This window comes from Ceratotherium simum, chromosome 18 (genome assembly GCF_057802395.1).
Source record: "Ceratotherium simum simum isolate JZ-2026a chromosome 18, ASM5780239v1, whole genome shotgun sequence".
In the NCBI taxonomy this organism is placed as follows: Eukaryota; Metazoa; Chordata; class Mammalia; order Perissodactyla; family Rhinocerotidae; genus Ceratotherium; species Ceratotherium simum.
This window is the reverse complement of record NC_141917.1, coordinates 36,845,587-36,859,424: the sequence shown is the minus strand read 5'-3', so window position 1 is coordinate 36,859,424 and position 13,838 is coordinate 36,845,587. Positions and strand designations below refer to the sequence as shown.

Genomic DNA, 13,838 nt, shown 5'->3' with positions numbered 1-13,838 from the left:
TTATGAACCCCTATGTTCATTGCAGCATTACTCACAATAGCCAAGACATGGAAGCCACCCAAGTGTCCAACAACTGATGAATGGATAAAGAAGATGTGGTATAGATATATACAATGGAATGCTACTCAGCCATTAAAAAAAAGACAAAATTGTGTCATTTGCAACAACATGGATGGACCTTGATGGTATTATGTGAAGCAAAATAAGTCAGACAGAGAAAGAAAAACACTATATGATTTCACTCATATTTGGTAGACAAACACACACATGGACAATGAGAACAGATTAGTGGTTAACCAGAGGGGAAGAGGTGGGCGAAAGGGGTAAAGGGGCATATATGTATGGTGACGGATAAAAACTAGACTATTGGTTGTGAACATGATACAGTCTATATAGAAACTAAAATATAATAAGGTCCACCTGAAATTTACACAATGTTATAAGCCAATTATGACCTCAATAAAATTTTTTTTAAAAATTGGGATGAGTTAACAAAACAAATTGAGTATCATTCCAAACTTTAGGTTTGTTTCATGGAAATTTTACAGAATTCACAGATAAACTGTATTGCTCTGTACGCTTGTGGGGATGTTTCTTAGAAACATTTTTTCAGTTTCTTTTTGTTTATATTTCTCAGGGAAAAATGCCTAAATTAACATTATATATAGTATTTTCTGGTGTATTTAGAGCCTCTGCCATGTATGTTACGTCAGTTTTTCCAATTCTAAATGTTTATTATCTCTTTTACTGACATGGGAGGGGCTAGGATAAAGACCCAGTTATTATTATCTATTTGTCAATTATGTTTTCTCTTTTCCAATTCACTGTTTTCTACATTTATATTTCGTCTTTGATTTTTCTTAGGTTTTTTTTTTTATTCTTCTGTCAAATGCTGATTTTATTTTCTTACTTTATATAAACACATAAGATTATGAATTTGCCAGTAAGTACATTGGTAAAAAGGATTCAAATCTAAGACTGCAAAGAACAAAAGATATGGAGATTTCAGAGTTCTGAGATAAGTGAAAATTTCTTTGAACTTCATGTTTTGTCTTTTAGAATACACGTGGCTTTTTCCATTCTATTCCATGTGTTTTAATATAAAAAATAATTTTTCTCAGAGTATTAAAGCAAAGTCAGTAGACAATTGCAGAAGGAAGACAGATTATTCAGTGGTTATCACCCGCAGCACCTTCACATATCCCTAGGAGTAAACATATTCAGAAGTTTGGCTATATCCCACTAGCTTTTATATGCAGGATTTGCATTTTAGTCTAGTTTAAGTTTTACTTTTACATTAATAAAATGCTTTCTTGATTAAAAAAATCAATTTTGTCAAGCATAGGAAATACACAAATGTCCAGATCATATAAAAAGAAAAAGCAAGTAAGATAACTAGCTTTCATTTTTAGATTGTGATATAGATCTGGGAGTGTTTAATTATATATTGAATATTCTGTCCAGGCAAATTAATAACAATACTCATTTAAGAATATACTTTTATTTTCAAATGATTAGGTGTTTCCGATTTAAAACTACCTTAATTTCTGGATATATTGTGGTGTGGATCGAGTTCACAACCTATATAACTCCTGCTTTTAAGAACTTCCTGACACTTTCTGTAGTCTAGTAAGTGATTTTGTAGACATGTTCTATCACTTTAAAAGATCTATTCTGTTTGTAAGGTACCAAATATTTTTTAACTTTACTAATTATTCCTTAGTTTTAGTTACTTTGACTTAAGACTAAGACTTATTTTAATGTTTCATATACTGACTACAATCTGCAATATAAAATGATCTTTTAACACTGGATTTCTTTTTTTGGCCTTGAATTGTTTGAAATTAATAGTGCTAACCTTGCTTTATGCTTACTGTTGCCTCATAGGACTTTGTGTACTCATTATATTTATTCATTTTGATTCTCCATTCATTGGTTTCTCCTATTAAGTCATTTGTAGCAAAAGCAACTGTAATACCTTTTCAGTAACCTTTTTTTGTAAGGGACTTGAGTGTTCTGACATTTTTTTCCATTGTCCTATCTTTATCTTTCTGGATTTCCCCAGTAATTTTTCCCCCAGAAGTCTAAGCATTGCTACATTGTTTGCTAATGTTCACTGTTACCTAGAAGTCTGAGACCAACTAGATTTTTGTTTCTTGGTAACCAATGTTTATTTCTCCAACTGCTTTTAGACCACATCCAACTTGGATAAATCAAGTTACTGCCAATTTCCCAGGTAAGCCTTGAAGCTTCTCACCTTCACAGTTCCATCCACTTACTCTCCTCCTGTTTTCAGAAAAAAACGCCACCTATCAAGAACCAATTCAAATGCTGCTTGCTCCAAGGCACGTTCCTAGGATTCACATCAGTCAGAATTAACCCATCATTTATCTAAATTTATACCACTGATGTACGTAGCACTGACAACATCTACAGTGTATTATTGGAGAATATCTGCTCTCTGGGTTCTGTTCACCCATCTGCAAAATGAGAATAGTACCTAGCTCACAGAATGGTTGTGATGATTAAATGAGCTAATATATGTAAAAATATCTGGACCATATAGAATATAGTAAGTGCTATATGAAATCCTGACATATATGTATAGGTATTATGTGTGGTGCGTAAGTGTTCGCCAACATTTATAAAGAGAAAATTGTTACAAGAGAATGAAACAGTTGCTACCATAGAGGAATAAGCATTCAAAGGATGGGACAATTAAATATGAATTAAATATAATCAGCTCAGGGAAAGAAAGAGCATTTCAACTGAACCCTGAAGCTTTTAATTCCATAGTATTTTACAAGCACTTTCACACTCACTGGCTCATTTAATCCTTACAACTTTCTGAGATTATTTTGTTTTTATGGAAGCAAAAATCAAGGCTGGTAATTCAAATTGCCTATGGTTCAGTAACTTAGAAAATGAGAGTCAAGATTAATAAGAGATATCATTTTACTTGTAGCTTGGTATGGTTACTCTGTATCTGCATTTTTTCATGAAGGATGAATGGGAATGCAATAGACAGGTTGGAACAGACAGCACCAATGGTATAAAACAGTATTATATACAGCTTAAATAATAGAATAGTGGAGTGAAATTACATGGCATTCTGGGAAAACTGAAAGTAAGATGGATCACTTAGCACAATGCCTTGCAAAGCAGGCACTTGGTTGAACTGAATTACATCTTTCAACGATATTCCTTCAGTTTAGCAATTATTTGTGGTAAATAATCCCTAGGCTTCTAGCTGACGCATGTATTCAATATAATTGTGACCTGTCTTGAAAGAGAGGGAGGGGGAAAGGGAGGGAGGGGGCAAGGGATGGAAGGAGGGAGAAAGGAAGGAAGGATGGAAGGAAAAAAGGAAAGAAGAAAAAACAGTATTTGTCATATGACTACAGTAACTAAGGGGATATGTTAAATATTAACAGGGGGTTACATAAAATAAGTGTAAGCATGAATATACAAAGGTAATTCTTTTTTCTCACTAAAAATAGTTTGAATGAACCTTAATTCTCAACAAGATCAACAATTTTACTGACAACTGATTTTGAAACATATCAAACCTAGTTTCCTAATTTTTGAGATAGAGGAAATGACACTAAATTATGTTAACATTACTTGTAAGTGCTAAGAATCTAAATTGTATCATCAGTTATATTATTGATTGTGAAACCTTGGAAAACATCACTTAACTCTTCTGGGCCTCAGTTTCCTATATGTGCAAAATATTGTTCATGTTTTGAAGGGGTTTGGGTTGGGTTTGAAACTCTATACCATGTTATTAATAAAAAAATTAAATATAAAAAGGAAAATACAACAAAATATTTACATATTCTCAAGTATTTGAATTATTGCCCTTATATTACTTTTAAAATCACACACAATTAATATCAGGTATTGAAAATAGCTCAATTAGTCTCATCAGTTAGTCATATATAAATAAAATTATTTTTAGATCAACATATCTAAAAATTAAATCCTTCAGTGATGTATTTTGAGCAGAATGAGAGGTCTACTCATAGGTTAACATAAGAAATATGTCTCAAAATCAATGCATTTAATATTTGACAGAAGTCTCATCATCAAAAATCCTTTTATTGCTCCTTCAGTAAAATTTAAGTATTCCAAGAGTCCTGAATCAAATATTTTTTCTTAGTTTTCCGACAGCTGTGATTTGTCTTCTTTTGGTCTATTCAGTAGCAAGTGAACCAAGTGAAGTAGAACATCATCATTAAAACCTTTCACATTATTATCTTCGATTGTTTCATAAAGAGGCTTACTCTGTGTCCCCCAACATATATTTTTACGAGGGTTATTTTGATCAGCCTGTGCAGTCAGTGCCAAAGTATTTAACTGGTAGCAGAAAAATGAAAAGTATTTTCCATCTGTGATGACGCCCTGGGAGACAAAAGGTCGAGTAACATCTGCTTCGCTCCAGAATCCTGTAGAAGAGAGTTGTGCTGAAATTTACACATAGAATATATTTTACCAAAACAAAACAAACACATTAGAGAGTATCAAATACCTCCTAAAATCTAGGTATTTTACCTACCAAATTCCTAAAGATCTCAAAGTTTTCCCTATCTTATCCATTCTAATCCTATAGTCCATTTCCGCATCAAGAATTACTTCCTCCCTTCTAGTATCCCCAAACTCAAGATACATCTTTTCAACAACTTCAACAGCTTTCAACGTGAACTCACTTCATTTAAGAGCAGCAAGCTCTATCTATGCAGATCTCTCCTACATTCAGTACTAACTACATCATTACTCATCAACTTCAAATATGTTCAAATTATCCCTATACTGGCAGCACCCACCACCCAATAACCATTATGACCATTTACTTCACCAAATCTACAAAACAACACCTTCAGAAAAAAACTGACTTTCTAAGGACCTCAACTATGTCATTAGGGAAACTCTGTGTCTTCCTTCACATATTTCAAATTGGTTTTGGGAGTTGCTGTCATTTTGCCTAGTACGTCTTATGTCGTCATTAGGTTCCAGGATGTCTTAATACCTTTACTATTCAAATTTTCTGGCAGCTTTTTGTTCCAGGCTGACTGGCTTCAATACTTTTAAACCAAACTGCCAGGGCTAAGCAGTAACTTTATTTCCCCACACATATCAGCCTTACTGGAGATAGCCAATGAATAATGTTAAAACATGGAATCAACTATACTGTAAAAAGAAGCACTTTATCTTTCATGAATAAACAGTGACATTCTAACATCTTCAGGAAAGTTTCCTCTCACCTTTTCTGATTCTGTCTATTCCTATTCCTACTCTCTCTATTTATTTCTATCATAGAAACGTAAGTCAAAATTGTGAGTATAAGGTTAAAATATATCCATGAAGGAAAAAGGTGAGCCTGGCAATAATTAAATGTGTATTAAAATTCCTCCTGGATATTTATATAGGATTAATTTAGTTACATATTATATTACTTCAGGTTTTATAATAAAATCCAAATGTCTCACAATGGGCTCTAATCTAAAAGTGCTACGTGATAAGGCCTGTGGCTTCCTCTATCTCACTCTCCAGCATTCTTCCCCTCCTTTTCTTCATTAGCCTTCATGTTGTTCCTCAAACACTTCAAGTCTCTTCCCACCTCACAGAGTTTACTTGCCATTCCTTTTGCCTGGAAGTGTCTTTCCCCCAAGTTTGTGCATAGGCAGCTAGCTCCTCACTGATTTAGGTCTCTGTTCAAATGTAATTTTTTTAGAGACTTCTGAATTACTCTGTTTAGATGGATTCTGCCCCACACCTCATTTATACCTGCACCCCATAAATCATTCTATGCCTTATCTAGTATATTTTCTCCATGGTATTATCACTAGCTAAAAATATTACATGTTTATTGTCTTTTACTCTCCTCACTGTAACATAAGCTCCAGGAGAGTAGGATCTGTCTGTCTCATTCAACATTGTATCTCCAAAGCCAACAGTGCTGGGTATATAAAAAGCATTCACTATTTACTGAATGAATGAACAGTCTCTTAATCCACATCCTGGATATGGCCTTCAAAGAAATTAAATAGGATAGCTGTGATTTAATCTAAAATTTAATCCACCAAAGCACTTCCTTTTCTACTTTCAGAAAGCGGCATCATCCGAGAGTTGACTTAGATGGCTATAAGCTTTGAAATGCTTGAGAACATCATCAGAAAAAAATACAGTCACACAAAAGTGGTCAAAGTTAAAGATCAAAGTAACTACCTAAGTGCCACTTGCCAACTGCAAATGTAAAATATTTAATTATTATTTTAAAACAACTGTATTTTGTCCTAATGTAAAAGTTTTCAAAATGTTAAGATTCAATCTATATTTTAACCCAAAGAAAACAATTTGAACTATTGAATTCTTAAAATGTCATAGATATCTTTCAAGAACAATAATGTCATAAAATTGGTGTTACCTTGATACATAGCTTGCGCTCCAGTCCAAGCAAAAAGGCTTGCAATAGCATTAGCTCTAAAAACAACTTCTATCTGATCTGCACAGTTTTTTTTCAAAAGCCTTTCCCTTTTTAATTTGTCAGGTAACAGATGAAACTGGGTATGTCCATAACAGTATGGATCTGCTGTCTTTGAGCCTGAAGAGTAAAATAAAAACATTTCAGATGAAATGCACATGTACAACATCTGAAACACACGTCTTTAGTATTTGCTTCAAATCCATCTTTCTCTTCTACTCATTATGTGATCAATAGTCAAAATACACAAATGAGAAGGTTAGTTTACTTATCTATTTTATTGATTATAATCAAGTTAAATTTCACATGAAAGTACAATCTGCTAGCTATCATTAAGCCCAGATAGGATAAGGCAAAAGAATACACGTAAAATTTATTTAAAATTCCATATTATTTCAGTTTTCTCAAACCCCTGAATCATAAGGACCCTTGTTATTTTCCTAGTCATATTAACCAAAGGATACAAACACTTCATGACTTTAAAAACTTCCTTTATTATTTTTAGGTAATAATTACATGCCTGACTCCTAATTAAAAAAAATAATTGATTTTTATACTACATATCTAAGGAAAAAAAAGTAAGGGCCAATATTTCATGAAACACTGACAATCCTGACTTTTATGGCAAAGTCTTTTCAACCAAAAGTTCCCCATAATTCACTCTTAAGGTTACAGTGACTGAGAAGAGGTTGATAAAATAGGTCTAGGGGACCAGTACAAAGCTACTTTCTTAAAGTCTTCCTCAAATTGGCTAGGAATTAATAAATGAAGCAAAAATAGCAAACAAGCTGCATGAGAGCAGACATCAAGCCTTATTAATTTTTATATTCCCAATGGTTATCAGTGTGGGGCACAAACGGAAGACTTTCGTAAAAAAGACAATCACTGCCTCAAGTCCAGTTCTATATACTTGTTTACTTTTGAAAAAACACAAATTACTTATTCTATATAATAAATCAACAGAGCCTAATAAGTATAACTATTTTTTAAAGTTAAACATTGCTAATTCTGTAGAAACAAGTAAAATGTTAAATGGTGAGCTGAAAGAATATTTTCTTTCCAATTTTCATGCATATTGCAACAACCTGAGATTATGAATTATATTGCTCGTGGACTAGCTAAACCTCTTGGTCATCAAGAATTAACTTTGCATATTTGCACAGGACACTGTTAACACATTTATGGCACAATGCATCAAAAGAAAAACTTACCAATAAATACGGTATTTTCATACTGCCGTTTGAATAATGGAAGTTTGTCTGGCTTACAATTCATAACAGGGATTTCTACAGGTACAGAATAATCCAGCGGCACAAACTTAAAAAGAAAAGTCGTAAGTGAATTCACGGCAACACTAGTATATATTTAACTCACATTCTTAATAGACTTAAAAATCTTAAAATAAGATCTTTTTTTTTTTTGTGAGGAAGATCAGCCCTGAGCTAACATCCATGCTAATCCTCCTCTTTTTGCTGAGGAAGACTGGCCCTGGGCTAACATCTGTGCTCATCTTCCTCTGCTTTATATGGGATGCCACCACAGCATGGCTTGATGAGCCGTGCCTCAGTGCACGCCCGGGATCCGAACCCAGCCGCCAGCAGTGGAGCACACGCACTTAACCGCTACGCCACGGGGCTGGCCTCTAAAATAAGATCTTTTTAAAAATGATTTGATAACACTACCATCTAATGATGGGCCAAATCCAGCCAGCCACCTGTTTTTACAAAACAAAGTTTTATTGGAACATAGTCATGCACATTCATTTCCATATAGTTCATGGCTGCTTTTACCCAGTAAGAACCGAGATGAATAGCTGCAACAGACCTCTGGCCCCCAAAGCCTAAAATACTTAGGATCTGGACCTTTATGGAAAAAAATGTGCCAACTTCTGACGTGGACACACAGAGAACACTCAAAATATACATGTTTTCTCCAAAAAAACTGTAAATATGTAAAATGATCAGCTTATAACTGTAAAGATGCCTTGATTTATGATTAGGTAGGGTAGTCTACTGTAAATTACAATCATAAGCTTATCAGTATTTTTTTTTTTTTTTTTTTTGTGAGGAGATCAGCCCTGTGCTAACATCCGCCGATCCTCCTCTTTTTTTGCTGAGGAAGACGGCCCTGGGCTAACATCTGTGCCCATCTTCCTCCACTTTATATGGGACGCCGCCACAGCATGGCTTGCCAAGCAGTGCGTCGGTGCGCGCCCGGGATCCGAACCAGCGAACCCCGGGCCGCCACAGCGGAGCGCGCGCACTTAACCGCTTGCGCCACCGGGCCGGCCCCTTATCAGTATTTTTATATTAAGAAAAAGAAAAGATGTATATGGTCCTAAAAACTGATCCCTTAACCCTACTTAAAATGATTATTTGAACTTTGCAGAATATATATATACCATAGTAGATTAAAAAGCTGAAAAAGAACTTTATCCTTCAGAAAAAGATGTATTCAAAAGAAACTTGAAAGGCAAGGGATTCAGCCAAAACTTTGTACCCTACCAAACCCATTACCTAGCCTGCCTATGACATTTCCTCATCAGATGTTGACAGATCCAGACACAATAAATCCTCACCTCTGGCAGTTGTTTGGATATTCGAATCTGGTTGTGTGGTTTATCATTTATTTGGTATCGCAAAGCATCAACTCGACCTTTCCGATGACCACGAGGAATAATTTCTTCACCACGCAGCCAGTAAAAGTCAACTGGGCGTTTACAATCTATCAAAAGATATTCAAATTTTTTTATCTGACTATTTAGATAAATTTGGTTATTATTAGAATACTAAACTCAGCAATACAGAACTCAAGAATGATTGTGCTAATTAAATATATATCAAAAATTACTCTTTGATATAACATAAAGAGTCTGGGTTATATGACAACTTAAATGATCATGACAAATATAACGCTCAAACATTTATTGTCTACATTTGTTGTCTACTTGTGCCATCGCTACACTAAACACTGTACCCAAAGAGATTTCTCAGTTAAGAATAAACAGGAATATCACTCACCAGAAATAAAAAGTTTAATAGGAGTCAGAGCTGTCTTAGTAGAATTACTAACTCAATCTTCACAATAACTCTCAAAGGTATGTACAGCTGTCATCATCTCCTTTTTATAGAAGAGGAATCTGGGTCTTGACAAGGTTAAGCAAGTTTTCCTAGGCCATCAATCATGAGCAAAGTCCATGATGCTTCCCTCAAGACAACTTCCTTCTCAACTGAGAGGGAAGTAACATGCAGACTACAAGACTCAGTTGAGCACATATCTACAGTCACAATAACATTAATTCAATACATATTAAGACACCTACTGGGTGGTAGATATAAAATGATGAACACATCAGAAACACTGATTTTTAAAACTGTTTATCCATTAATTATTTTGTATGTCTGCACTGACTGGGTAATAGAAGCTGCAGATTGTTTACTGAGAACCCAGAATGGCTGGGTTTGAATCATGACCTGCAAATCTACCAGCTACAGGCTTTTTGATGAGATGCATTTTACATTCCTGTGTTGCAGATCTTTTTTTTCATTTATAAAACAACGCTACCTACTGTAAACAGTTATTGTGAGAATTAAATGATTTGGCACATACAAAATTTAAAAGAGGGCCAGGCACATAGTAAGTACTGAATAAACCTTAGGTATTTCAATCAATATCATCTTTAATCCTTACAATTCTATAATGAAGTACTATTATTATAATTCTCATCTTGAGAATGAGAAAAATTCAGCTAAAAGAGATTAATGAACTGACATATGTTCACGGAACTTTCTGGTGAAAGAGCCAAAAGGTACTTAACACTACTTTTCCATTTGGCTGGCCCTTCACAAAGCAGAGTCAAGGACTGAAGGCCTGGAGACCCTAGGCTACTAGTCCAGGGTTGTACAGTTAGGTGGCAGCACAAGTAAGAGAACCCAGTCTCCAGATTCCTAGTGCAGTGTCTGCTACTAAACCAGGCTGCACCCACCCAGGAGCGAAAGGACTAGAGAAAGACTAACAAGACAGAGAGAAAGGAATGAACAGGGGGCAAACCTGGGCCGGAGTGGCCACCTCCAATCCCCACCTCCCTCGCCCGGCGTGGCGGGCCCGAGGCTCACCGAGGGCGGCGGCGACAGCCAGGACCGGATTGTGCACGCTGAGCAGGCCCATGAGGGCGGCCACCAGCTGATCCAGGAAGGGCGAGGCGATGGCCTCGCGTTCCTGGTAGAGGGGCGCGCGCCCCTTGCGCCGCAGGAAGAAGTGCTCCTGCAGGAGGCAGTCACACGCGGCGGCGCGCAGGGCCGCCAGGTCCAGGGTCGGCGCGGGCGCGGGCGCGGGCTCGGCGGGCGGCGGCGACGGCAGGCCCGACAGGAATACGGTCTTGGTGAAGCCCTGGTACCAGCGGTCGGCGTTCAGGGCGAAGGTCTGCGGGTAAACTACGTACTTCATGAACTGCATCTTCGTGAGGATTCGCAGCTTCTCGTCCACCGACTCGGCCGCGTGCACCATCGCCTGCCACCGCTCCACTCGCCGCTGCCGTGCCGCCTGGCTTTTGGCCTTCAGGGAGGCCACAATCGGCGGGTACCGCGCGACAGCGGCCGCCGCGACATCTGGGCCGGTCACTTCTGGAGCCGCGACAGCGGCCCCGGCCGCGGTGTGCAATGACAGCCCCGGACTGCGGAGCACAAGCCTCCAACACCTGGCCGCCGCCATCTTGGCCCGCTTCCGGTCCCAGAGGTCAACTTCAGAAATTGTCCCTGCCCTCCTGCCGTAGGAACCAATCGGAAAGCGGAATCTGAGCCAGGCCTGGGGAGGCCGAGTCTCAGTGGACCTGAGATACGTTGCGTCCTCCAATTCTTAGCCAATTTGATCACTTTTCCAGCTTCGTGGTCGAGCGTTTGTGGATGAAAGGAAGAACTTGTGCGCCAGTGGGTTTTGTGCCTGTCTGGCCGGAAGGAAAGAAATTTTCAAACAGGAGACGCTGCCGCCGAGGTTGTTCTTCCGACCAGGGCAGCCTTCTTCCCGGAAAACATTTAGGAACATTCTGCACCGAAACTTGTATCTCTTGGCTAAAATGATTTCATCTGTGTATGGCACACCCAACTTCTTTTCGGTTTTAGTTCTTCGGGTTGAAACTACTGATTGAAAATACTGTTTTAGCATGTTTTTTGATAATACATGCATATTTCTAAAATGTTGCAAGTATCAGTCAGATGACCACTGCTAATCTTTGGGAAAATAATTCCGTATATTTCCCTGTGCTAATTGATATACACATTTTAAAAAACTACTAAAGAATTGTGTTTAAATTTTGCTTTGTGTTAAAACCCGTTATTACTTCAACATAAATTGGTTCCTACTAATCTGTGAGCTCCTTGAAGTAGGAACTGTTTTATTTTTTAATCCTCAGCAACCAATCAAATACCTGTGCATAGTGGGTACTCACTAAATACCTGCTGAAAAAGTCACCTAAATCACTAAAAATCTAAACTCATTTCAGATAATCTAATTTATTAATTCATTCTCCTATTATAATTAGGAACTAGAATAATATTTATTTGGATTTATTGGAATAATTCTCAAGAGTATTGAAAACCAAACATTTTGTTGCTAAAAGGAAGTTATAACTTATGTATACTTTAGGTTAAAACTGAAGGTACAGTTAAACTCTAAAGTTGCAAATCTATTGAACTGATATTTAGAAATAAATACCTCAAATTCATTAAAATAATATCTTCTGTGAGATGTTGCTAGCAGCATCTCAAATATCCTTTTAACATTAACAACAAAAGGAGAACATGGAATAGTTGAGATCTTTAAACCCTTATTCAGTATTTAAACGGTGAGGTGCTAACTAATACCTAAATTAAAGTGACACTTCTTTGTGTAAAGAAATATAAATATGCCTTTAGAGAACGTATCATAGAAGTTCTAGCTCGATGTTTTTAGAAGTTCTCATATCATTCTAACATAGATTTTAGAACTAGAGACCAGTTAACACCATAAGATGTAACAATTCTGTCAGAAATTGCTTATGCTTTTTTGGCGAGTGAATCAAATTTCAGTTTATCCAATATTTACTGATTATCAACATTATGAATCAAGGAGGGAGGTCTGGGAAAGGAAACAGCATGCCTAATAAAGGAAGGGGCAGGACCACATAAGTATGAATAGCATGAGTAGGACCTCATGCTGATGAGAAAGGATTAAGTCAGGACCATGGAAAAAAGTAGGCTTGCTTCCTAGTATGATCCAAAGTTTTTATATTACACACAAAGAAACAGCTATAAGGCTAAGTCATACAGCATAGTGGGGACAGCATTGGGACTGGAACCCAGGTTGTCTGCTTCTCCATCAGTTTTATTTAATGACTATTTATTGAATGCATTTTATGTGTTAGGCAGTGAGCTAAATGATCAGAATACTTTCTGAACCAAACAGACAAAAGCTTAATACTCTAACAGAGGGAGACAGACAATAAAATATAAAAAAACAAGTAAATTATATTGTTTGTTAGAAGGAGATAAATGCTATGGAAAAAATAGAGCAGAAGATGTGAGGATCATAAATGCGGTCTACGGGGAGGGGGTTTGTTTGCAGTTTCAAGTGTGTGGTCAGAGTAGAGTAGTATTCATTGAAAAGATGACATTCCAGTAAAGGCTTGAAGGAAGTGAGGAGTGAACCAGGTCAGTATCTGAGGAAAGAGAATTCCAGTGGAAGGAACAGCTAGTGCAAAGGTCCTGAGATAGGAACATGCCTGGTGGGTTGAAGAACCAGGGAGGAGGCTGGTGTGGCTGGAGGAAGTGATGGGTGGGGAGAGTAGTAGGAAGTGGGATTAGGAAGGAAAGGAGCCAGGATTTATATGTTCCTAAAGGCAACTGCTAGGATTGTTAGAACTCTCAACTAATACTTTGAGAGGAGTGGGAAGTCATTGGAGGGTTCTACTCAGAGAGATGTCATGGTGTGACTTAAGTTTTTAAAAGAATTACTCTATGTATTAGTCAGCCTGAGCTGAGACTGACTAATACCATAGACTGGGTAGCTTAAACAACAGAAATTTATTTTCTCAGAGTTCTGAAGGCTGGAAGTCCGAGATCAAGGTGTCAGTATGGTTGGGTTCTGGTGAGGGCTATCTTCCTGGCTTGCAGACAACCACCTTCTTGCTGTGTCCTCACATGGTGGAGCGAGACTGAGCTCTCTGGGATCTCTTATTATAAGGAGAGAGGCCTATTGGATTAACGCCCTACCTTTATGACCTCATTTGACCTTAATTACTTCCATAAAGGCCCTATGTCAAAATACGGTCACATTGAGGGTTAGAGCTTCAACATATGAATTTTAGGGAGACAGAATTCAG

General features: G+C 37.2%; 1 protein-coding gene across 2 annotated transcripts; it reads right to left on the bottom strand.

The window, feature by feature from the left end:
• Window positions 1-4,080: 4,080 nt before the first annotated feature.
• MRPS30 (mitochondrial ribosomal protein S30) lies at window positions 4,081-11,210 on the bottom strand. Of its 2 annotated transcripts, none has more exons than XM_087443261.1 (5): window positions 10,600-11,210; window positions 9,063-9,208; window positions 7,696-7,801; window positions 6,428-6,604; window positions 4,081-4,466 (listed from the first exon to the last, which is right to left on the bottom strand). In XM_087443261.1, exons 1-5 carry the CDS (start codon window positions 11,192-11,194, stop codon window positions 4,159-4,161), a joined length of 1,332 nt encoding a protein of 443 aa, XP_087299387.1. In that variant the 5' UTR covers window positions 11,195-11,210; the 3' UTR covers window positions 4,081-4,158. The 2 variants fall into 2 exon arrangements, with proteins under 2 accessions (XP_087299387.1, XP_087299388.1); XM_087443262.1 differs by having other exon boundaries at window positions 4,081-4,448; window positions 10,600-11,209.
• Window positions 11,211-13,838: the final 2,628 nt, after the last annotated feature.

Excerpts from the sequence above, each read along its gene's own strand:
- MRPS30 (XM_087443261.1), bottom strand. The coding sequence starts at position 11,194 with ATGGCGGCGGCCAGGTGTTGGAGGCTTGTGCTCCGCAGTCCGGGGCTG. Across the intron at positions 7,802-9,062 it reads TATCCAAACAACTGCCAGAG|TTTGTGCCGCTGGATTATTC; the intron begins GTGAGGATTTAT and ends TTTCTTTTTAAG. Across the intron at positions 4,467-6,427 it reads AGCGCAAGCTATGTATCAAG|CACAACTCTCTTCTACAGGA; the intron begins GTAACACCAATT and ends TGTAAATTTCAG.